Source organism: Maylandia zebra, linkage group LG4 (assembly GCF_041146795.1).
Source record: "Maylandia zebra isolate NMK-2024a linkage group LG4, Mzebra_GT3a, whole genome shotgun sequence".
Classification (NCBI taxonomy): Eukaryota; Metazoa; Chordata; class Actinopteri; order Cichliformes; family Cichlidae; genus Maylandia; species Maylandia zebra.
The window spans coordinates 6,083,466-6,110,571 of NC_135170.1; the positions used below are offsets into that span (position 1 = coordinate 6,083,466).

General features: G+C 41.6%; 1 protein-coding gene across 1 annotated transcript in view; it reads left to right on the plus strand.

The window, feature by feature from the left end:
- The window catches only part of LOC101476884 (immunoglobulin lambda-1 light chain), a 53,074-nt gene continuing 25,968 nt past the window's right edge, over positions 1-27,106 (plus strand). The window contains exons 1-3 of the mRNA XM_076882909.1: positions 1-49; positions 163-456; positions 17,828-17,840. Of these exons, the coding sequence (XP_076739024.1) occupies positions 1-49; positions 163-456; positions 17,828-17,840 (356 nt within the window). The remainder of the gene's footprint in view (positions 50-162; positions 457-17,827; positions 17,841-27,106) is intronic.

The window sequence follows — 27,106 nt, forward strand, 5'->3', positions numbered from 1 at the left end:
ATGTTGATCTTATTCTTGATTCTGATTCATAATATTCATTTGGTTTCAGGTAATGGCGTGAAAGAGGGATATTTTTGGAATAACCGCTGCCTAAAGCGCACACCTTCTTCTTATTGCTGTGTGTAAAGTATTTTATGGTGTTCTTTGCTGTTTCTTTCACAGGTGTCTCACTCAGTGACCAGGTCCACCAGACTCCAGCTGATATGTGCAAAAACCCAAATGAGACAGCCACACTCAGATGTTTGCACACCATTTCCACCTATAACAGGATCCTCTGGTACAAGCAGTCACAGGGTGGACAGTTACAGCTGCTGGGATACATGTGGGGAAGCCGTCCCACTCTAGAGGCCAATGTGTCTGCAACCTTGGATGGTAGTGCAGATGAGAATAAAAACTGCACCTTAACAATTGAGAAACTCCAGCAGGACAGCAATGCGGTGTACTTCTGTGCAGCTAGTTTACACAGTGTTATCTATGGCTGCTTCTCAGCACAAAAGCCTCACCACCACACATAATATCATTTGTGTATTACTGTTCACACCCCCTTAGTTCTTACTGTGCAGGCAGAAATGTTCCTGGGAAAGTGAAGGCTTCTATTTTTTAAATGAGTTTTCAACCATTGTATTTTCGCTGTCAATTTCCAGACTTTTTTCCAAGTAATGAAATCTCAGAAAGTTGGTTCTGTTCATCTGGAAATTCTGCCAGATGAACAGAATCAACTTCCTGTGATGTACCTAGGTTTACTTTTTCTTGGGATTTTGTTCCTGCAGTTAACGGTCGATTTGTTGCCAAACTTTCTGACAGCAACTATAATAATGTGGGGTGTTCTGCAGAGATTTGCAAAGCAGTGTCCAGAGCCCTGTGTTACGCTGCCTTTCCTGTAGCTTCTAGAGACTGGCACATGTTTTGTTCTTTGCATGACACCTGCAGATAAAAGCCAGAGGTTCTCATGAACAGCTTCAGCAACAGCCTTTTTAAAGAAATTTGCATGTCAGCCTACATGTTGGTTTTGCTTTCTCTCACTCTTTTTTATTAACCTTTCTGACTGAAGACTTTCTGTTTTTATCTTCCTTGCTTTGTAACTGTTTGCCCTGTTCCCACCAATGTCCCTGTTCCCACCAATGTCCCTTCACGTAATTAGTGTAAATGCAGTCTTGTCGTTCCCTTTATCTTTTTCCTTAGTCATCCATGTCTGCTCTGGTGTTCTCCTGGTTAAATGTATGCTCCTTGTGCTTACTATAATGTCATCACAACCTCAACAACCACTTAGAGTGGCAGTTGAGGCAAACCAGATTTGTTGCAGTATTCTGACTGATGGTGTTGCCACCTTAGAATCTGTGACATTGAGTTTAGACCAGGTGTAATCACTGTGAACCAAACGCTTCAGGCTGCACTTAATAATTAGTCTAGAGTTTTTCTTGCTCTTAAGCTGCATCCACACAGAGAACAGTTCACTTACCATGCATCCCTTTGAAGCTGTTGATTGGTTGTTTGCAAACATTTCCAGATCCAGTTGCCTAGGTAACCCTCTAATTTATTTATTTTCAGGTCATATTTTGTCAACTTACAGCTTCTTACACTCTTATTGGTAGCTACTTCAATATCTCGCCTAGAAACTGAGAAAATGTTATCTTGGGTCCCACCCACCTCACGTCGACGGGGGTCATTTCATCCACAGCCACCTGAAGTAGCATAATGTCATTCAGTGTCTCCGGTCAGTGTAATATAAACACATCGCATATAGCATAGTAGTTAGACTTTAATTTATATATATGTATTTGTGTATTTATACACTGAAATCAAACATTACATTGTAATCTTTTTTTTAACCATGTGCCTGTATTAAAAAAACCAAAAACAAGCTTGGCTAGTTTAGTATTATTACTAATAAATATGTACAGTGGCCCTGACAGCTCAAAATGGTTTATACTGAACAATGACTCATCTATGATTCTGTCCTTCCTCTGCTCATGAGGTGGCAGCACATCTTTACATACTTACTGAACTAATAGATCATGGCAGACAGGAGAATGTCACCTCCCACTTTAAGACTTTCCGAGTATCAAGGATGTGGGTGAACAGTATGACTGCAGATCCACTGAGAAAAACAGAATTTGACCACATCAGCTGCACAATAACTAAATACTTTAAAATACCCAAGAATGAAAATTTTATTCCTGATTCTGATTCATAATATTCATTTGGTTTCAGGTAATGGCGTGAAAGAGGGAATAACCGCTGCCTAAAGCGCACACCTTCTTCTTATTGCTGTGTGTAAAGTATTTTATGGTGTTCTTTGCTGTTTCTTTCACAGGTGTCTCACTCAGTGACCAGGTCCACCAGACTCCAGCTGATATGTGCAAAAACCCAAATGAGACAGCCACACTCAGATGTTTGCACACCATTTCCACCTATAACAGGATCCTCTGGTACAAGCAGTCACAGGGTGGACAGTTACAGCTGCTGGGATACATGTGGGGAAGCCGTCCCACTCTAGAGGCCAATGTGTCTGCAACCTTGGATGGTAGTGCAGATGAGAATAAAAACTGCACCTTAACAATTGAGAAACTCCAGCAGGACAGCAATGCGGTGTACTTCTGTGCAGCTAGTTTACACAGTGTTATCTATGGCTGCTTCTCAGCACAAAAACCTCACCACCACACATAATATCATCTGTGTATTACTGTTCCTGCATCTACTCAGCTTTTTATTTCAGTTGTTACAGCTGGAGTTCTTACTGTAGAGAGATCAATTCCTATATGGAGGTACAGACTTTTATTTTGAAACAGCTAATGTGATTATACAGTTCTTCCTATTATGTTTTCCTTTTTCAAAAAATAATCTGTACATAATCTGTTATACAAATTTGCAGAATTGGAGAAGTAAAAGAAAAATGGCTACTCAAAATTTATTTACATGTATTTTTTTTCTTGTTTTATTTTACACAAACATGCCTCTAAAAATAATTAGTGGTAATTGTTGGCCTCTCTGGATTTTTATTAGCACTATTCATGTGCAGCACTTCTTTAAGCTCAGTTTTTAAAACCTTGATATGTGATCACAGCCCATGGGCAAGACACCAAATATTTGAACTCTAAAGACATCAGCGTGGACATCAGGATATCTGGAATTTTTCATAGCGTGTTATTCAAATCATACAGCATGATATTATCAATCAAAGCTTTATTCGTCACATGCAGGTTGCCCTGCAGTGAAATAGGACCCCCCCCCCCCCCCCCCCCCCCCCCGACCTTACACATATAGCACAAACATTACATAGGGATACAGGTCGGAGATTGGTAGAATCAGAGAAAAACATTGAAATGTACACTACACTGGGTACAAGAGGAAAAAAAGAGACCCCTACTCATGCTATGCTTCCATGGTAGGACAGCATGAGAACAGGAAACAAAAAAACTCCTCTGCACAGAAAGCACATAAATGTCCACAGCACAACATTGTGAAGACATGACAAGCCACAGGGGTGGGTGGGGGGTGAGGAGTAATCCGAAGCAAACACAGCAGCCGCCCTGCACAGCGCTACCATTCCAGCGCGGCACACAGACCCGCCGTGTTCCCTCGCAGGAAACAAGCATCGAAGGCGTTGGAAGGGGAGGGGGGATGAGTTAGTGCCTATCAGTGTAAGTGTATGTGTGTGCGTGTACATAATTCAGCGGAGACACAGTGTCCTTCGGCCAATCAGGCTAAGTAAACAGTCCTCCAGCTGATCCAGGTGTCCTTGCAGGGATGGGAAGAATAGTCATCACACAGTCGTTATCAGGGAGTTGTTTTGGTGGGCTCCAGCCTTGGGCCTATTAACGGCTAACCTCATGTTGTGAATGAATCAATCTCCAACCTTCCTTTTATACCCAAAATTTTTGAAAGAGTAGTTGTCAAACAGATAACTGATCATGTGCAGACGAATGGTTTATTTGAAGAGTTTTAGGTTTCAGACCTCATCACAGTACAGAAACAGTATTGCAGAAGGTTACAAATGAAGTTAATGCGTAAGTTCAATCAGGAAGATCAGTAGTCACACATCTGTCTGCTTTTTCGGTATTTGGTGGCTAATTATGCTTTACATCACTTACACTTTTCCATACTGTCAAGCTCATTGCTGACATCACTAATCCAATCACTTTCCTGCCCTTCTTCGGGCCAATCAGCCTCCACTCCACATACAGTCTCACTGGACATCAAACATTCTCCCTTGTGGAACCAACCTGCTACTCACTTCTCCCATACTGCTCATGCTCTATTTAAGCTTCCATCTTCATCTCCACCACTAACGTCTAGACTGGGGTCCTACCCTGATGGGCCATCGGTGATGGGTTTGTAGCATAAACCCATTCGCTGGAACGTTCAAGACAATTCAGCTACACAGCAAAAAGCATTGAACACCAAGCAGAGCTCTTCATGATTCTCGTATACGAGGGAGACCAACTGGACACACGCCGTTCCTTCGCTTGACCCCAGTTGCTCTCGTCTGCTCCCCCGTAACACTGCTCTTTTATTGAGGTTACATTAATATACATAGGTTCATTAACATATGACGTCTACATGCACACAAAGAGTACCTTGCCTGTGCGTTGTCTAAGTGTCTGTGTGTGTGTGTGTGTGTGTGTGTGTGGGGGGGGGGGGGGGGGGGGGGGGGGGGGTCAGTGTGTGACCCCATAAACGACTTCCCTAAACCTGGAAGTCCAGCAGTTCATCTAAACAAAAGTTTAGATGAACTGCTATTTCATGTGTTTGCTATACCATATATCAGCAAGAAAAGATACGACCTCTTCCCATGACCCTAAGATTGTGAGTGTGCATGCCAGAACACTCTGGAACAGACTATTAAGGATCAAACCTCTACCAACATGATGTTGATTATACAACTCTAAGCATATATGAGTAGATATTTCTAAGCATAAATGACAATCAACAATACAAATCTAACAATTGGAGTCTAATTGCCAAAAAGTTTAATTAAATTCTATATATCAGTGAATCATGTTCAATTCCTTCTGTTGATATTTCCTTACTGAAATGATCTTCTTATGGCCTCTGACAGTGGACTCATCTCTGTGCTTGTCCTGCTAGACCTCAGTGCAGCGTTTGATACTGTCGACCATAATATCCTATTAGAGCGATTAGAACATGCTGTAGGTATTACAGGTGCTGTGCTGCAGTGGTTTGTATCATATCTATCTAATAGACTCCAACTTGTTTGTGTAAATGGAGAGTCCTCTTCACACACTGAGATTAATTATGGAGTTCCACAGGGTTCAGTGCTAGGACCACTTCTGTTTGTATTATACATGCTTCCCTTAGGCAGTAGTGATGGGATTTCCAGCTCTTTTTAGAGAACCGGCTCTTTCGGCTCCGAACCGGCTCTTCAGGTTGTTTTGTTGCTTTAATTAATTTATTATTAACAATAATATAGAATTATGCAGAAAAGGAATTACTAATGTAAAAAAAAAGTGGTTTTATTTATATATGTTTATATATAACTATGCGGTGGCCCCTAGAGACAAAACACGTACAAACTCTAAAACACATTTCTAGCATGAACTGAACTTCCAAAACAGAGCTACCTAGATCACTTAAATTACACAATTGAAAGCATGAAAGCATATGTGTATTGCTTGTGTATTTATACACAAGCACTCAACTTTCAACTTTTAACTATTTAAATTTTCAGCTTTTTCCTTTTAAAAAAAATTTAAAGTGAAACAACACAAAACACTGCAAACCACAACACAATTAAATATAAATTAAAATATGAAAACAAAAAGAAGATGCATATTCTCTGTCATATGGACCTGCATGAATAAACTTTCTGAATCCTTTATCATCTGCAACTGAAAATAGTTGTGGATGATTACTATACCTTTCTAATGTGACGTTGTTGTCCCTGACTCTCTTTCTCTCTCTCTCCCTCTGGCTCTATTCCTGTGCTACCAGCATAAAGCACAAGGCTCGTATGCGGAGTGAAGCGGGGGGGGAGTGCGAGAGAGAGAGAGGGTGAGAGAAAGAAAAAAAAAACACGGCTCGGGATAAGGAGCCGGCTCGCGTCGTTCACTTCAAAGATTCGGCTCTAAGAGCCATTTCGTTCGCGACCGACCCATCACTATTAGGCAGCATCATCAGAATGCATAGCATACATTTTCACTGCTTTGCAGATGACACAATCTTATCTATCCATGAAGCCAGATAACACAATTAGTTAAACAGCAGACCTGAGTGACCTCTAACCTTCTGCATCTAAATTCAGATAGAACTGAGGTTGTTGTACTCAGACCTAAAAATCTTAGAAATATGGTGTCTAACCAGATTCTTACTCTCGATGGCATTACCTTGGCCCCCAGTAACACTGTGAGGAACCTTGTAGTCCTTTATGACCAGGATATGTTCTTCAATACACATATTAAACAAATATGTAGGACTGTTAAATCCAGAATCAAATTTGAAATCACATAAAATGTCTTGAATAATCAGGCTCCATCTTATCTTAAAGGCCTTATAATACTATATCACCCCAAGAGCACTTTGCTCTCAGACTGCAGGCTTACGTGTGGTTCCTAGGATATTTAAAAGTAGAATGGCAGACCCTTCAGCTTCCAGGGTTCTTGTATTGAACCAGCTCCCAATTTGGATTTAGAAGACAGACACTATCTCTACTTTTAAGAACTGTCTTAAAAATTTATTTCTGATAAAGCACATAGTTAAGGCTGGATCAGGTGACCTTGAATCTTCCCCAGCAGGCTTAGGCTGCTAGGGGCTTCAAATGATGCACCGAGCATTTCTCCTTCTCTCACCTTGTTTCACTCATGTTTTTATTCACCTCTACATGTAAACATTAGTTGTTAATAATCTCTGGCTCTCTTCCACAGCATGTCTTTGTCCTGTCTTCCTCCCCTTACCACCGACTGATCTCAGAAGATGACAACCCCGCCCTGAGCCTGGCTCTGCAAAAGGTTTCTTCCTGTTAAAAGGGAGTTTTTCCTTCCCACTGTCGCTAAAGTGCTCACTCATATGATTGTTAGGGTTTTTTCTGTATTATTGTAAGGTCTTTACCCTACAATATAAAGTCCCTTGGGGCAACTGTTGTTGTGATTTGGCGCTGTATACAATTGAGTTGAATTGAATCAGCTCAGGTATTAAGGTGTTAAACTTTATTGTTTAACACTTCATGATTACTTCATGATCAGTGTGAATACAGAAGAAGAGTTTGGACTGGAAGACCCACTGTGGTTGAGCATCAGACACAACTCAAAACTATGCTAGAGAGCAGTTCACTTTCCATTGACCAGACTTTTCTGTGCATTAAATTATGAGGAATATATGGAGCTGAACACATCTCTGTGTATCACTCATGATGCACAGGCTTTGAATCACTTGTGGTTTCCTGTAAGGCAGACACCTGTTTCTGTGGCTGCTTTTATAATGTAGTCAACTACATACTAGACTATTTCAACATCACGCAAAAAAAGGAATCTTTCTGACATCACTGAGACTCAAAACAGGTAACAATTATTATGAAGATTTCACATTAAGAAAGTATCAAGTGTGAAGTGCTGATGGGACTGATGAAACCAACATGTGACAGAAGAAATTAAGAGGGAATCAGTTGTCACTTTGCTGTGAGAGGCATTTGAGAGTTGAGAATGATGTCACCATTTATCATCAGCACTGTTTCTCTCCTCTGTACTGCAGGTATGGTTTTAAAATCTTTATGCTATCTTTATGTATCTTTTTCTTCTTAAAACACATATATTGCTAAAGTTCACGTTAAAAAATACTTGTTCATGTGCTTGGTTCTAGCTGTTATATGGACTAACGATGTCACACAGACCCCTACTTTACTCCTGAAAACCGGTGACTCTGCCCAGATGTACTGCCATCACAATCTGCGTGGCAGTTATTACCATATGTACTGGTTTCAGCAGTTACCAGGGGAGAGCTTGAGGTTGATTGTCCACATGCTGCCTTACAAGGCCCCAGACTTTGGAAACTTTAGTCAAGAAAAATATTCAGCCAACAAGATTGTAAGTGAGAGCGGAGCTTTCACAGTGAAACATCTGGAGCCAAGTGATAGTGGTGTGTATCTCTGTGCTGTCAGCTCACACACTGATGCAGATACCTGCCAGGCTATACCAAAACTCAACAAAGATGACTGAATATTGGGAAACTGTCAATTTGCGATCAAGGTAATGTGTCACGGAAGTTTGCAATGTGTCACAGTTCTGGGCAGGTTCGACCCAGCATTTTGAGTTCTTATGTTTTGTTTTATTTTTGCATGATTGTTTTGTTTCTCTGATGTTATGATGATTATTATTATTAGAGTTCCATGTTTCTGTTTATCCGCGTTTAAGGATTTGTTATTTCATGTATTGTTTGAGTTGCATGTGTTATATTCTGTCTGCCTCTCTGTCTGCGTCTTTGTTTAGTGGTTTCTTGTTTCCTGTTTTATTTTGAAGGTCTGTGTATCCATCATGTTTCATCCGTGTGTTCTCCCTGCTGTCCGTCATCACTTACCTCTGCCCATCCTTCTTCATGTTCGTGTCCTGGTTCGTGTTTCGTAGTTTAGTTGTTCCCAGTTCAGATAGTCTGCAGTCCAGTTTGCCGTTTTTCTATTTTGTACTTTACTTTCAATAAACCACCTTCACACCTTTACAAGTGCCTGCGTTTGGATCCTACTTCATTATCTCCACATGGCTCACTTCACTCGCCGTGACACAATGTCCACCCGATAGTTCATTTGGATTGAGGTTGGATCAAATTCATGCCATAAATGAACCACTCGGGAGTTGATTTGGAACTGTATCAAGACCACCTCCTCCAAAGAGTCTGGGTGGGATTGATACTCTCTAATACTAATTATAGGATTTGCATCTACTAGCTATGCTGAGGGGTAGCTCTGGCAGCCGCCTGTATTTTTGGTTGATTCCAGCCTTTTTTTTTTTGTTCTGACACAAGCGGCATCTGATGTGGTCTTCTGCCACTGTAAATCTATCTATATCAAGGTTCAACATGTTGTGTATTCAGAGATGCTCTTCTGCATATCTTGATTTTATCAAGTGGTTATTTGATATACGACTGCCTTCCCATCAGCTCAGAAAAGTCTGACTATTCTCCTCTGACCTCTGGCATTAACAGAGGTTAATTCCTACCCCAGGAAAACCCCAGGAAACTGCCACTCAGTGGATATTTTCTCAGTTTCAGTTTTCTCAGTAACTAATTACTGATTACTTCCCCCAAAAAGTAATCCTGTTACTTTACTGATTACTTATTTTCAAAAGTAATTAATTACTTTAGTACTTTTTAAAAACACGATTTACAACCTGAATAGGTGATAAAGTGATCTGTCAACCCAGTTCTACTTTTTCTGCATAATCCATCATACAAAATGTAATCAAATGGAAAAGTCTCTTTTTTTAACTTGTTTTATCAGTTTTAATCTTTTAACTTTATGCATCAAGCAAAAATTTAATTATATGCAACATTCTCTGACTTGAAGAAATTAGTTTAACATTTAAACCTATTTTCTACACATTCCAGCACATAAAATAATTTTTTTTGTGTGTGTTTACACTCAGTCTTTCAAATAGATGCAAGTAAAACACAGCAGAAAATAAATAAAGTCAAAGACTCAGCGGTCCTGTTGCTCTATTTTCACCTGTAAAGCAGGAGTGTGCTCTGGTGCAGGTGTGGCGCAGCGGTCAGTGGAAGAATCCACGAGTTTCTCTGTGAATTTCCCATTACGTCGTTGCGCACTCGGTGCTTGTTTAGGGTTTTTTTCGGTGTAAAAAGAAGTTTTCTTCCCACGCACGATGGACGCTAATGTTTTTGTCACTTTATATGGAATCAAACTCAAAGTAAGGTCAGTACTTCCAAGCTTTAAACGTTGCACGCTCATACTCTCTCTCGCACTCGATATGTGATCCATTGTTGATCTGCAGACAGCTGTTGTCACGAACGTCGCACTCGCTTACGTCACTGTCATGAGACATTCTCGCAAAGAAATCACGGTTTTAGTAACGCAGTAACGCAGCGTTCCTACGGGAAAGTAACAGTAATCTAATTACCGTTTTTGCAATAGTAATCCCTTACTTTACTCGTTACTTTAAAAAAGTAATCAGATTACAGTAACGCATTAGCGCGTTACTGCCCATCTCTGTATTATATGCATGGAGAGAGAGAGAGAGAGAGAGAGTTATGCTGTGAAATGCCACATGGTGGAGCCATTCTTACTTTTCAGAACATTGTGTAATTTTAGATTAATACCAACACCTGATATAAAAATGTACACAAGAATATGTTAAAGTGTTCTCATCTTAAAAAACAGGAAGGAACAACCAAGAACCAGATGACCATTCACATGTAAGGAGGTGGAGTCATGCTGTGCATTACCCACACCCCTTTCATCCTCTTTCCTCCTCAGACCTCAGAGACACAAGCTGATGTGACAAAACTGAGGAGGAGCTCTCCATTATAGAAGACATTAAAATGATCTACTTTCTCTTTTTCTTTTTTCTAGCAGGTACTGACTCATATTCCTTCTCTCATTTATTCATTGCAAATAATATATAACAAGAAAAAATGTTCTTGTGTTCTCTCCAGATTGCTGTGTGGGTATCCATCAGACTCCCCCTGCTCTCATCAAAAAGCCCGATGACATGGTGCAGCTAGTCTGCACCCACAATCTAACTGAATACAGAGTGATGTTGTGGTACCAACAGCCAGCTGGCCAGACAGATATGAAATGCATTGGATATATCAACTATCGGGATGTCACAGTGGAAGAGACATATAAACAGAATTTCGAGATCAGTGGAGATCTTAGTACAAGTGATATAAAAAATGTTTCACTAATAATCCAGTTGACAGGAGCTCAAGACAGTGCAGTGTACTATTGTGCAGCTCGTTTTGCACGGTGACACAAAATCTTTCTGGTATTTACAAAAACCCCAAAGCACAGGCTACAAGTGCTGATAGATTTGTAGATGGCACAGAGGAGCAGGCACCTGTTTCTGTGGCTCTCATTTGGGTTTATGTCCTATTAAGGCTGTTCTTTCCCTAAGACGTTGTGCAGAAATACAGTAGCAAGGTTGGTGTGTGTTTCCAGCAGCATTCATAGGGTTCCTTGGAAAAACTCCTGACAGCTCTTTCTAATACACCTCACTAACATGGCTACGGCGGGCTAATAATGTGTGACGATACTATTTAGTTATCACGCATTAACCAAATAATGACTTGGAATCAGCTGAGACTGAAATTTACATAACTGGGGCAATAGTGTGGAAACAAATGTGACAGTGCAAAATCAGTTTGTAATAGTAAAAAGTCATTTATTTGTTCAATGATTTCATTTTAACATTCTTTGTAATGTGTTGTACCAAATAAAACTTGGTTGCTTTGATATTCATTCTAGGCCATCTCTAGCAGTGGATGGGGATGGACACCAAATTGGCATTTTCTCCAAGCAATTGAATGTTTTAAAAGAAATCATTTTGTTCAGCCAATGGAAAAAGTACCATAACACAGCAATAACATGAAAATAAGCTTCTTATCTTATAAGATATTCTATTTTTTCTGATCACAGATACATATTTAAATGTGAACAAGAGGGTGAGACGTGTGCTGAAGGCAGATTACATGTTTACATTTTCTTTTTACTAGATATTCATTTTACTCACCAACATTTTTTTTGTTTTAATAATGATGTATTGCATTTATATAGCGCTTTCCTAGGCACCCAAAGCACTTCACAATTCCACTATTCATTCACTCTCACATTCACACACTGGTGCAGGCAAACCACAGTTGTAGCCACAGCTGGGGCAGACTGACAGAAGCGAGGCTGCCATATCGCGCCATCTGGCCAACACCAGTAGGCGGTAGGTTAAAGGACACGGCAAATAATGTAACTAATTTGTAATATCCATTTTCACACTATACATAATTATTGTGTTCCTCTTGCTACAATAATACAGGGAAAACCACTCGGCGAAGGAAAAACTCCCTTTTAAGAGAAACCTCTGTAGAGATGCACAGAGATGAATAGTCATTGTTTTTAGCAATTTCGATTCAAAATACATTCTTTGTATATTATAATGGGATGGGTATAGAAGCAGGTCATCTACCAATTGGTTGTGGTGGTTGGTGGTTCGATTCCTGGCTCTATGCAGACAACAGTGCCCATCCACATCAGAAGTTTAAAGGTTTAAACTTTGTTTTTTTGTTTGATTTTCTGTCAGACAAAATTAATTATTTCCTCTTAATTTATTAAGTGCAGTAAATCTCTCAAGTATTCACCAAAATTCCCTTTTCAGAGAATTTTCACTTGTTTTGGAGCACCTCAATATAAAATCTTTTCACAGTACGCTGTCCCCTAAAAATGAGACTTGACTTTTAACTTCTTCTAGATTCTAAATGAGACGGCTACACTTTAACTGGTGCTGACGTGAGACTTCATCATCGTGGTGAGATGCTGTTGCCACTTTGTCTCCTCCCTTTCCTGCACCAGACTCAGAGTTACTGTCAGTCAGCAGGTGTGAACATGAACAGTTTTTTAATATCAGTTATTATTGCACTGTTGGGGATCAAAGGTAATTATTTACTTAATATTTCTGTCTGCTCAATGCTGCAAGTTTCATGACAAGATTTGATTAAACGTTAGTATTTTTTCTACAGGGGCATCACCAAATCAAAATGAAAATGTTCATCAGACTCCGACTGATCTCCTGAAGAACATAACTGATGGAGACAAGCTGACCTGTAAACACAAAGTCAAGAGCTACGACACTATTGTGTGGTATCATTGCCCAGCAGGAGACACCTCTCTGAAGCTAGTTGGTTTTACAAGTTATAAGGAAATTCAGACTGTGGAGAAACCCTATGAGGGCTTATTCAGCGTGAGTGGAAATGGAGAGGTTGAAGCATTCCTGCACTTGGGCAAACTCAGGCACCCTGAAAACAGCGGGCATTATTTCTGTGCAGTTTCTAGTCCCACCACAGCAGAAAAGCCTGAAAGTCCTCTACAAAAACCTTCATCTGACCCTGAACACCTGCAGCAAACCACATGCCCACAAACCTTTGCAGACAGTGGGAGGAGCTGCGCTGGAGAAGTTGACAGAAAGATACAGCGAATTCTAGTCCTTTTCAAACGGTTGAGTTCAGCTGGGATTCGAGCTGGTTTATCACATTCAACATGAACTGGTCTCATCTCTTCATACACATCATCATCTGCATTAAAGGTATTCATAGAGACTCTCTGTCCTTTAGAATTTTGACTTAGAAGTGGTTTCCATGTTTTCTATTTGTATAAAAACTATAAAACTTTGTAATTTGGGCATTCATAATTGCATTCAGTTAATGGTTTTTATTAGTGTTCAATGATCAGACTTTTAGTTTAAACCCTGAAGTCTGAATCCTCAGTTCTAACAATAGCTCGCTGTGCTTTCCCCAGTGTCTTTGCATTCAGGTAACAAAAATCATTGTGACTGAAATATATCAAAAACAGTTTGTGTTATTTATGTAGAGAGTTCTTCTACTTGTTGTCCAATAGATAGTTTAGAGGTTCGACTTGAGATTATTTCCTGTCGGTCTTATTTCCTACTACTTGACACTCTTTTTTTATACTGCCAACACTTTATTCACTGTTAGTCACTTATAGTTTTTTATTCACTTATTCAGTCACTGTCATTTAAAAACTGTGTACATACTGTATATTTTAAGTATTTTTTTTATCTCACTCTTATTGTCTGTTTATGCCCTGTCCTTATTTTTAAAGTCATGCTGCTCTGTTGTATCTTAATTGCCCCTTGGGGATAAATAAAGTCTCTGATTCTGTCATCAATGAGGACCACAAAGGGTTAATCTTTTATTGGAAAATTAAGTGCTGCAAAGCATCTGAACTAGTTATTTCCAATTATTTTACCCTTCCATGGTCAGCCTTCAGCAGAGACATGTTCCAGATAGTCAGCCACATTAGAGTGATTAGTTCTGATTTTCAGTATTTCCCTCCCTCTGAGTCCGTCTACAAGACAGCAAGACACGGGACAATACAGACCAGGTTCTAAAAGATTAGGAATTAAAGTTGCTAATAGCTGTTATTTTAAATAGGGAGTCCAGGGGAATGTACACACAAGCACAGGTCATTTAAAGAGGTTAAGAGAGAGAGTTAGGGATAGGGTTTATAAACTCTCTGATGTCTAATCGTATTATTAATTATCAATTAGCCAACAAACCCTCTTTTAATTCGTCATATTCTCAGATTGAACTACATTTTGTGTACTTTTTATTCTAATCCTATAATTAGCAGTTGTCTCAGTGAGCATAGAATCCTTCAAAAGAAATGCCATCAATTTACAACCTGTCAACTTTTCTTTGTTTCTCTACAGGAGTGTCCCTCGATAAAGAAATAAAGGTTCTTCAAACTCCAGAGCAGCTCCTGAAGCCGCCGAATGAGGAAGTCAGGCTGACCTGCAAACATAAAAACCAAAACTTTAACACTATTTTGTGGTATCAGCGCTCCAAAGGAGACACTGCTCTGAAGCTGATTGGCTTCATGTATTATCAGTCTCCAACTATTGAACCATCATTTGTAGGTCAGTTCAACATTAGTGGAAATGGAGAGAGTGCAGTGGATCTTCACATCCTGAGACCGAGACACCCTGAACACAGCGCAGAGTACCTTAGTGCCGCAAGATAGCACAGTAATGAATGCAGCTCATCTCTCTTACAAAAACTGCATATGCTAACAGATGGTAAACCACTGGTATCATGTGATGAGGTTGGAAAGCACTGAGATAAGAAGCTTTTTTCCTTCAACGATGCTTCAGTTTAGCCTCCATAACAGTACAGACTGATAAACAATAGAATTAAAGCGATACCCCACAAGCGTTTTACAGCTGAGGGGTAATGATGATGTGGTTCAAGCTTCTGGTAGTCAATAAAAGGTAACAGTTTTTAAGCATTTAACACTCTTTGTAGTTTTTAATGTTACTTATAGACTAATTGGTCTATATTATAATTTCCATGCTTATTTGGGAAACTGTAAAGGTGAAAATAAAATCTATTAAAAAATGATTATGTGTGTGCTTATGTATTATATTAACATAACTATGGCAAGTCATGTCATCCTCCAGCAATTTTATTTTGTGTGAATTCAAAGTTTACAGTAAAAGAAGTGAATGATTGTTCCTAAATCAGTCCAACCAGCAATTCAGTGTGAGTTTAACAGCTCCTGTGGTCAGGCACAGAAAAGGAAGCTAATTCTTTCTGCAGGTCCAGTGTATGTAATGTGTTACTGAAACCCTCCACGTCACAACTTCTGATGATAAGAAGAACAGACCAGACACACTCTGGTGGTTGAGCCTTGTGTTTTCACTGATACACTTTAGCCTCTGTGGAATGTTTAGTCCAAGTACACGACTCCTGGATCTCGACTCAGGACAGTTATATTTCTCTGTTAACCCAAATGTTTTTAGTTCACACCTACACCACACAATGAAGAAAAGATTAAGCTAATTTGTGCTATTTCTGAGGGTTGTTTGGGTTTCCTTTTAGGATGTTGCAAGCCAGTTCAGATGGGTACCATGGTTATGCATTTAACCCCATCAATTTGGTGCTATATATAAAACATATTTTAAACTAAGGTCTTCCTTGTGTGTGTGTGTGTGTGTGTGTGTGTGTGTGTGTGTGTGGTGGCGGGAGGGGGGTGCATTTGGAAGAACAAATCCCACAATTGTTAAGTCCCATAGTGTAACCACCCAAAAAACCATATGATGGCCCTGCTCTTTCTCATTTAGTATAACTATGATCCACTTATCAAAATAAACGATTCCAGAGTCTATTAAAGGTTAGATTCAGCCAACAGGTGGAGGTAGAGCACGCAGCATAGAGGCTTGATGAATTAGCACCTCCCCATTCCTTTTTTTTTTTCCTGTCCCATTTGGTTCTTTAGCCGTCAGAATTGTTGTCTGAAGACCAACAAGGATACCCAATGGATTTACTTTACCAAGTGGATCATCACGGCCTTGCCGTATTGGTCCATTTGATCAATCTTTGTTGTTATTATTTATTTTATTTTATTTTCAGTTGTTACAGACAGACATGACTGAGGGAAAGGAAAGGGAGAAAGAAAGATGAAGGAAAAGAAAAACAGAAGGGAAGAGGGACAGTGAGAGAGGGCACTTAAAAAGAGAAAGAAGAGGAAAAAAATCTCCGGGATCACCTGTTGAGAGAAAAAGAAGAGAAAACAAGCAAAAAAAAAACAGAGCAACATACTAAACACAACACCATCACGTTAATCTAGCTAAGTGTAAACAGCAGTAAATACTAAATATTGAGTGTTGTTGTGTAGCAAGCAGGACCGACAGCGCACAATGTGCTTGGAAATAGCACCAATAGAGGTGTAGTTTATGTCTATGAACAGTGAACACCCGTGTGCACACCTGTGTGGATCAGCGCGCTTGTATTCAAAAGGTTTCCCCATGTAATGGTCTGCTAGAGGATGTAGAGAGCCATAGCCCCGTCCCCCAGGGCATGAAGCAGGCATGGAGGAGATCCAGGTTCCAGACTTCCAGAGGCCCCAGAGTGCGAGAACCCAAGGAGGACCACCGGAGGGGCATCAGTGCCACCCTCATGGGAAGAGCAGAGGAGAGCCCCAGATGAGGTGTCACCCAGTAGCCACGGAGCAGAAGCCAGAGGGGGCTGCAGTGGCGTGCCCGCCAGCTCTGCCGGCAGCCAGATGTGCCAGAGTGAACCGAGCCGCAGGCCCAGTGGCCGGAGGCCCGAGGGCCCCCTTTGCCCCGGTAGAGGCCTGACCGAGCAACAGGCACCAGGCCCCGCCAAGTAGTCACCGGGAGTGAGCTGGTACATACCTGAGTGCCCAGGCCCGGACACCAAGAACCACCAACGCACCGACCCCTGAGGGCATCTGTTACCAGCAGGGAGTGTGGTGTGGGGAGACAGGGGAGTTCCCAGAGAGGTGGAGTGTAAGACCCGACCTGACATATAGACACAGACAAACAGGCACACACAGACACAAACATGCATTCCCACCCTCATGCACACATATACAAATACTCAGCACTCACCCAACGTAAGGATTGACATAAATGACAATGACATCCACCTGAAGCTGCCGGAGGACACCGTAAAGAACATCGACTTCGATAGAGTACATCGCATAGCAGATATAACACCGTCACCCTCCGTCATTACTTTAATTGGAATGTTTCCGTTTCGTTTCTTTTTTTTGTTGTTGCTCACAGTTCATGTGGTTTCTTTCTTTCTCTTGTCTTTCACTGCTGTGATCACCTACTTCCCCACTCACCTACAAACAACACCCTCTATTTCTCCATATTTTCACACCACGATCACGAAAACACATCCGTTCAACGGCAGCACATTCACAACAGCCTCACAGCACGCACAGACTTGCAGGACACATAAGCAAGCCACGCTTGTTCATATTAGTGAATATTCACACACATAGTCAGACTTATGGAGCCTCTCACCACACTTTTTTTTTCTCTCTCTCTTTCTATTTACAAACAAGGGATGTTTCCACACTCTCTCCACCTGTCTAAACGAAACACCCAGCGTACATCATTAGACATACACACACAATTATGGGCATTCTGAGGTTTGTCACATGGAATGTAAATGGAGCTGGCACCAGAGGAAAGAGGTTAAAGATATTTAACCAGCTTAAAAAACTACAGGCAGATGTTGTTTTATTACAAGAAACTCACAGACCTGTCACAGGTTTAAACGAACTTAAAACACCTGAGTTTCCTAACGTGTTTGCAGCCTGTTATAATTCTAGACAACGGGGAGTAGCAATTTTAATACATAAAAATGTTAATTTTACAGTACTCGATACAGTTATAGATCCAGAGGGCAGATTTCTAATTATTAAACTATCAATATTGAACAAAAAACTATTGTAAGTATATATGGTCCAAATGTTGATGAACCCTCATTCTTCCACGGATTTTTTAGTGCACTCTCTGAACACCTCGATTGCGCACTCATTCTTGGCGGTGACCTCAACCTTGGACTAAATGAAGAAATGCATAGGCTCAACACAACAGGAACTCAGCGCAATTGGCAATCCACAAATATAATCAAACGGTATATGAGCGACTTTGGCCTTCGCGATGCATGGCGCTCCCTTCACCCCAACAGTAAGGAATATACTTTTTTCTCGCATGTTCATCACTCTTACTCTCGTCTGGATTATTTTTTGGTCAGCAGCTCACTGCTGAGCGACATTTCAGACACTGAGATTCATCCTATAGCTGTCAGCGATCATGCTTGTCATGTTTCGGCCGTGTGGCAGGCAGGATGAGGACCCAAATTGCAAACTCACAGACACGGGGGATAAACTCAAAATGCAGCTTTATTGCTGATAAGTGATAAACAATAACGATGATACAAAAGCAATACAAAACTACACTAAACTGGGAAAAGCTAAAGTAACATATACCGGAAGACACGGGGAGAACCACACACGGCATGAGGGAGAACGCGACGCCGAACAGAGGAAGACGCAGACAGAAATACACAGAGGGTTAACGAGGAAAGTGGGAACACACGGGGAACACAGGTGACACAGATAACCATAACGAGACAGGGCGGGGTGAACATAACACTGACGGGTACAGGCACAGAGGTTCAGACAGGAGGAGAGAGAGCACGGGGAAAACACAGACATAACAGGCTGGGGAAACATGAAACAACCACAAAGGGAGACGAGGGCTCATAAATACATAGAGGGGCACACAGGGGGTAAAAGCCATGAAGGGAAAACACTTAGGGAACAACACAACAGGGCAACTCAGAAAACATGGTCTAAATAAGGAACGAAATACAAAAATACAAGGAACTAAGAATACTGGGCCCACATGGCCCAGGACCATGACATCACCCCCCCCTAAAGGGCTGGCTCCCGACAGCCCAAACCCGAGAAACAAAAACAAAAACAGAAAACAACCCACCCAGGGCGGGAGGCGGGGGACCAGGACGGAGGGACCAGAACGGGAAACAAAAACAAACAACAGAAAACACAGGAGCACATGACCATAGTCAAAATAAAGTTCAGGGGGCCGACCCAGAGCCCACAGGCACAAGAGTTCACGGGTCACACGGTCGGGGGGCCGACCAGGCGGGTGGCACAGGTGGCAGAGCTGGTCCGGAGGCCGGCCGCGCGGAAGGCAGCGGCAGCGGCGAAGGAGACGACGGAGCAGTTCAGGGGGCCGGCCGCGCGGAAGGCAGCGGCGGCTCTCCAGTGTCAGGCGTGCTGGCCATGGCCCGGTGGGCACAGGACCAGACGAAGCACAGGCTGAAGACTCTGAGGCTGGGCCAGACGAAGACCCTGAGGCTGGGCCAGACGAAGACCCTGAGGCTGGGCCAGACGAAGACCCTGAGGCTGCAGCAGACGAAGACCCTGAGGCTGCAGCAGACGAAGACTCTGAGGCTGCAGCAGACACAGAGGCCGGACCGGGCGAGGATGAAGGCTCCGAGGCTGCAGCTGACGAAGGCTCCGAGGCTGCAGCTGACGAAGGCTCCGAGGCTGCAGCTGACGAAGGCTCTGAGGCTGCAGCTGACGAAGCACAGGCTGGACCAGGCGTAGCAGAAGGTGGCTGGATGGGCTCCTCGGGCCCTCCAGCTGATGTGGCATGAGGCTGGTGCGGTTCTCCCGAACCCCCAGCTGACGAGGAAGGTTGCTGAACGGGTCCCTCGGACCCTCCAGCGGAGACAGGAGGCTGAACGGGCCCCTCGGACCCTCCAGCTGACGAGGTAGAAGGCGGCGTGGGAGCCGCGGAGTCCTGGATGAGCTCATCCGAGCTCCCAGCAGGAGCTGATGCAGAGCCAGAGAGATTTGAGACCCCCGGCTGAATGTTAAGCTGACCAGCGGACCGTACTGCTATCGGGGACTGGGCTACAGGAGCTACTGGAGCCTGCGCTACAGGCGGCACTGGAGCTACTGGGGCCTGCGCTACAGGCGGCACTGGAGCTACTGGGGCCTGCGCTACAGGCGGCACTGGAGCTACTGGGGCCTGCGCTACAGGTGGCACTGGAGCTACTGGGGCCTGCGCTACAGGCGGCACTGGAGCTACTGGGACCTGAACTGAAACAGGTGGCTCTGGAAACTGAGCTGAAAGTGGCTGCGGGGTAGGTGACACTGGGAGCTGAGCTACTGGAGACCCAGGTGACACTGGTGTACTGGGGTGAAGGCAGCGAGGACGCAGTCTCTCTCTTAAGGGAGGATCGAATGATTTAGCGATAAATCTTGACGGGAAAAGATGCCGATGCTGAGAATACCAGGCAGCGGGGGCTTCCAGGAGGGTAGCTGACTGAGCTGTGAAGGGCTGCGAGGGAGCTAACTGGACTGAGGGTGGCTGCGAGGGAGCTAACTGAACTGAGGGTGGCTGCGAGGGAGCTAACTGAACTGAGGGTGGCTGCGAGGGAGCTAACTGAACTGAGGGTGGCTGCGAGGGAGCTAACTGAACTGAGGGTGGCTGCGAGGGTGCTAACTGAGCCGCTGGTAGCTGCACAGGCGATAAGCAGCTCGCTTTGACATCCGCCACACAAGACACAGCTCCTGAATGAACAGTCATAATGTCTGGAAAAGACACAGAGTCCTCACTCACCACAGCAGGTGAATTAGAAGTCCGAATGTCCGGCTGTGGGGTGGTGCGACGGCGGCGTGAACGCCGTTTCCTTCGGGATGGGGGAGGAGCTGAGCCGGGCCGCGAATCCTCCAGCGGACCGGACTGAACGTCCTCCGACTCTTCCCACCGGAGAGGCAGTTCCGGGCGGATGCCTATGGTGGACACGAGGAAGTCCCGGATGCGGGGGTGTAGCGCGCCGAATAACCAGGGGAGTCCGGACACCATCCGCTGTAGACGGCTGGCTAAGATCTCCCGGTATCCTCCCCTTGGCAGCGTCAACCACTTCTGACAGTCATATACCACCGTGTGGATTAGATCCTCACGGAGCTCAGCGGAGGGGTTGTGAATCGCTGGGTCCATGTCGAGGTCGCGTTCTTCTGTCATGTTTCGGCCGTGTGGCAGGCAGGATGAGGACCCAAATTGCAAACTCACAGACACGGGGGATAAACTCAAAATGCAGCTTTATTGCTGATAAGTGATAAACAATAACGATGATACAAAAGCAATACAAAACTACACTAAACTGGGAAAAGCTAAAGTAACATATACCGGAAGACACGGGGAGAACCACACACGGCATGAGGGAGAACGCGACGCCGAACAGAGGAAGACGCAGACAGAAATACACAGAGGGTTAACGAGGAAAGTGGGAACACACGGGGAACACAGGTGACACAGATAACCATAACGAGACAGGGCGGGGTGAACATAACACTGACGGGTACAGGCACAGAGGTTCAGACAGGAGGAGAGAGAGCACGGGGAAAACACAGACATAACAGGCTGGGGAAACATGAAACAACCACAAAGGGAGACGAGGGCTCATAAATACATAGAGGGGCACACAGGGGGTAAAAGCCATGAAGGGAAAACACTTAGGGAACAACACAACAGGGCAACTCAGAAAACATGGTCTAAATAAGGAACGAAATACAAAAATACAAGGAACTAAGAATACTGGGCCCACATGGCCCAGGACCATGACAATGCTCCTGTATCTTTAAAACTAATGCACAAGAATAATACTACGCAAAGTAAAAACTGGAGATTTAATACATCACTGCTTAAAGATGAAGACTTTATTAAATATTTTAAAAAGGAATGGACTTCATATTTAGACTTTAATGACACTCCCGGAATATCTGCTTCTGTTCTATGGGAAGCAGGGAAAGCTGTGATGAGAGGTAAAATAATTTCTTTCTCATCACACAAAAAGAAAGAAGAAAACAAAAATATTCAGGAATTAGAAAAAACCATCAAATCACTAGAAGAAGCCTACGCGTGCGACCAAGATCAGGAAACATTGAACAAAATATGCAAGACAAAACTAGAATTAAATGAAACTATTAATAAAAAAACAATTCCTTATACAAAGACTTCGCTTGCAGAATTTTGAACACAGTAACAAATCAGGTCGATTTCTAGCTAACCAGTTAAAAATAAATAAAGAAAAAACAACTATATGTGCTGCTAAAGATTTATCGGGGAACACAACATATGATCCTGGAAGAATAAACAACATTTTTAGGGATTTCTATGAAACTTTATACTCACCACAAATAAACCCATCTAAAAATGAAATTGATCTATTTCTTGACAACGTAACTCTCCCAAAATTACTAGACAGTCAAGCAATGGCACTGGATTCGCCACTGACGCCAAGTGAATTCCAGGAAGCCCTGATAAGAATGCCCAATAATAAGGCTCCAGGTCCAGACGGCTTCCCAGCAGAATTCTACAAAGAATTCTGGACAATTCTGGCACCAGTATTCCACAGAATGTTGCAGGAAATCGAGGAAAATGGCAGACTACCACCAAATATGAACTCTGCCAACATTAGTCTCCTGCTAAAACCAGGCAAAGACCCTGTATATCCCTCAAGCTATCGTCCAATTTCTCTTTTAAATGTAGACCTTAAAATAATCTGCAAAGCTCTCTCAAAGAGATTAGAGAAAATAACCCCCCTCTTAATTCATCCTGACCAAACTGGTTTCATAAAAGGTCGGCACTCCTCAACAAACACTCGTAGATTACTTAATTTAATAGACTACTCATACAATAAAAATGTCGAAACCATAATATTATCTCTAGATGCAGAAAAAGCATTTGACAGAGTTAATTGAAAATTTTTATTCGCAACTTTACACAAATTTGGTTTCGGAAACTCTTTTATAAACTGGATAAGAATATTATACAATTCCCCAACAGCTCGTATCAGAACAAATGACCAGACATCCTCCAGCTTCTGTCTCCTGAGGGGCACCAGACAGGGATGCCCACTCTCCCCTTCACTTTTTGCAATTTTTATCGAACCTCTAGCAGCAGCATTTAGACAGGCTACAACAATTAAGGGCATAAAATGTAAGAACATAGAACATAAAATCAGTCTCTATGCGGATGATGTGTTGCTTTTTCTGCAAAACACACAAACCAACCTCTCTGAGGTAATTACTCTAATAAACTGGTTTTCAAGAGTTTCAGATTATTCAATTAACTGGCCAAAATCTACAGTTCTCCCCATCCCAGGATCCTCCAGCAGCCACCAGGCCCAGGCTCTTCCAGCAGCCACCAGGCCCAGGCTCTTCCAGCAGCCACCAGGCCCAGGATCCTGCAGCAGCCACCAGGCCCAGGCTCTTCCAGCAGCCACCAGGCCCAGGATCCTCCAGCAGCCACAGGCCCAGGCTCTTCCAGCAGCCACCAGGCCCAGGATCCTCCAGCAGCCACAGGCCCAGGCTCTTCCAGCAGCCACCAGGCCCAGGATCCTCCAGCAGCCACCAGGCCCAGGATCCTGCAGCAGCCACCAGGCCCAGGATCTTCCAGCAGCCACCAGGCCCAGGCTCCTCTAGCAAGGCACCAACAAATAAATCAACAGTGACTTCAACGGGCCATCACAAGGAAATACCAATCTCATCATTTTCAAAATGCCACCTAAAAAAGCAAACCCAGGAGTTGAAGAGGAGTTGGAGGAGATTAGGAAATCGCTTAATTTCATGTCTGATGAACTGAGCAAAGTGGCTAAACAACAAGGTATGCTACATGACCTAATGGATGAAATAAAACAACTAAAAAACCTCATAAAGGACAAGGACAAGAAAATAGACGACTTGGAACGGCGAATCGAGGACCTTGAACAATACACAAGAATGGATGATTTAATCATAAGTGGTCTGGAGACGCAACACCGAACCTACGCCAGAGTAACAGCTGGCGGAGGTAAAGACGGTGAAGATGCCCCGGTAGAGGAGCAGCAAACGCTTGAACAGCAAGTGATAAAATTCCTTCAAACGAAGAATGTAAGTATTCAGAGCCATCATATTGCAGCATGCCACACGCTCCCCAGAAAAGACAGTAAAACAAAGCCAGCAATCATTCTTCGGTTTGTGAGTCGCAAAACAAAGATTGAGTTACTGAAACAGGGTAAGAAGCTAAAAGGGACTGGTGTGTATTTAAATGAACATTTAATGAAAAAGACTGCTGAAATTGCAAGACAGCCACGCATCCTGAGAAAACAAAATAAGATACAAGCGACATGGACGAGGAACTGCAAAGTAATGATAAGACTAAATGGCAATCCCGAAGAAGCGAAAGTTGTGATGATAAGAGAACTCAAAGACTTAGAGCAATATAAATAATCAGGAATCTGCTATGGAATCTATTGGAAAAGTGACGATTGGATAATGAACAATGGGTATGGAAAGTATTTCTGGCCTTATGGCTCAAAAACAATGGAAACAACAACAACAAAAACACATAAATGACAAGTTTGGACACAGATTATAGGTTTCCATTCGGAGATATTGAAGAGGAAGACTTTGATTATGAAAAGGACTGTCAAGGTGGTTATTTTGCCACACACGCTGAGAAAACGAACTTCAAAACGTTTAACTATGCAGAGCACAACATGAATGACCCTGAAAGTAGCATTGACCCAGATACCCACTTCTACAATAACACCAATAATACTTGTGAGTACTATACAGATGACCAATTCAATGTGAATATTAAAATGGCAAATGCATTGTCGGTCATACATTTCAATAGTAGAAGCCTGTATAAAAAATTTTCTAAAATTACAGAATGTTTAAGTAAGTTAAAAAAAGTTTAATATAATTGCAATATCAGAAACATGGCTCAATAATGAGAAAGTTAGTGAAATGGGACTGGAAGGATACGAATTATTTACAATGAACAGGGTGAATAAAAAAGGAGGTGGTGTTGCTTTATATGTAGATAAAGTTTTGAAATGTAGTCTGATTGAATGCATGTCAAGCACCATAGATAACATATTGGAATGTGTCACTATTGAAATTCATGTTGAAAAAGCTAACAATATAATTATAAGTTGCATCTATAGGACACCAGGTTCATGCCTTGAGATATTCAATGAAAAACTTGCTGCTATGTTTAGCAACCTAAATGATAAAAAAGTGCAAATAATTTGTGGTGATTTTAATATAGATTTGCTAAACCCATATGGACATCAGAAAACAACAGATTTCATAAATACAATGTATAGTAACTCCCTTTTCCCTGTAATTATAAAACCAAGTAGAATAACAATTGATACAGCTACATTGATAGATAATATATTCACAAATAAAATTGACCATGAAATAGTAGGTGGACTTCTTATAACTGATATAAGCGATCATCTTCCTGTTTTTGCAATTTTTCAAAATTATTTTGGGATTAAAACTAAACAAAAGAATCAAATATTTGATATGATACGACATAGAACAACAAGAGCCATTGCTGCCCTCCAGGTGGACTTAAAGGAACACAATTGGAATGAGGTTTTTGCAAATGAAGATTCAAATAGTGCATATGATGCATTCTTATCAACTGTAATTTCACTATATGAAAAACATTGTCCTTTAATGAAAATCACTAGAAAGCATCACAGATCAAATAAGCCATGGATCACAAAGGGGATAGAAGATGCATGTAAAAAGAAAAATAATCTATATAAGAGATTCATAAAACAGAGGACAAAAGATGCTGAAATAAAGTACAAGTTATATAAAAATAGATTAGTAAATATTATAAGAACAAGTAAGAAAGAATATTACCACAAATTATTGGAGCAAAGTAGAAGTAACACACAAGAAACATGGAGGATATTAAACAGTCTAATCAAAAAGGGCTCAAAAAATAAGAATTATCCAGATTATTTTAAAAAAGATAAAGATATTGTGCTTGATAAAACTAAAGACATTGCAAATGAATTTAATGATTTCTTTGTAAATGTTGGCTTTAATTTAGCAAAAGAAATTCCAGAGTCAAGAAATAATAATGACTTAAATAAACATATTACTCAGAATGTGTCCTCCATGTTTATTGGTGCTGTAACTCATAGAGAAATAATTAACATTGTGAAGACATTTAAAAATAAAAAGTCCACTGACTGTTTTGGTATTGACATGATATTAGTTAAAAGTATTATAGAATATATACTGCAAACTTTCGCATACATTTGTAATCTGTCCTTTCGAACTGGTGTGTTTCCCTCACAAATGAAAATAGCAAAAGTTATTCCAATCCATAAAAACAGAGAGAGATGTCAGTTTACCAATTATAGGCCAATATCACTACTCCCACAGTTCTCAAAAATTTTAGAAAAGTTATTTGTTAATAGACTTGATAAATATATTGAGAAGCATAATCTCCTAAGTGATAACCAATATGGCTTTAGAGTGAAAAGGTCCACTTCAATGGCAGTGATGGAACTTGTTGAAGGGATATCTAATGCAATAGATAATAAGGAATATACTGTTGGTGTTTTTATAGACTTAAAAAAGGCGTTTGATACAATTGATCATTCTATATTAATAAATAAACTAGAGAGATATGGCATAAGAGGGATAGCATACAAGTGGATGAAAAGTTACCTGGATGAAAGATATCAATATGTCGAATTCAATAATGTAAAATCTAAGCAGTTGAAGGTAACTTGTGGTGTTCCTCAGGGCTCTGTGCTGGGCCCTAAATTATTTATATTATATATAAATGACATATGTAGTGTTTCCAAACTGTTAAAATGTGTATTGTTTGCTGATGATACGACTCTGTACTGCTCAGGTAAAAACTTAGAACAGCTTCTGACTACAGCGGAAAAGGAGTTAAATATATTAAAAAACTGGTTTGATGTAAATAAGTTATCATTAAATATAAAGAAAACAAAATTGATTATTTTTGGCACTAGACAAGTGAAAAATGTATCTAAAATCAGGGTTAATGGAATTGAAATTGAAAGAGTGTACGAAAATAAATTTCTTGGAGTGATAATTGATGATAAGCTGAGTTGGAAGTCTCATATAAACCACGTGAAAACAAAAATGTCAAAAACCATTGCTATTCTCTATAAAACAAAGCATGTCCTGAACAAAAAATCATTATACACACTTTATTGTTCTCTGTTGCTTCCATAT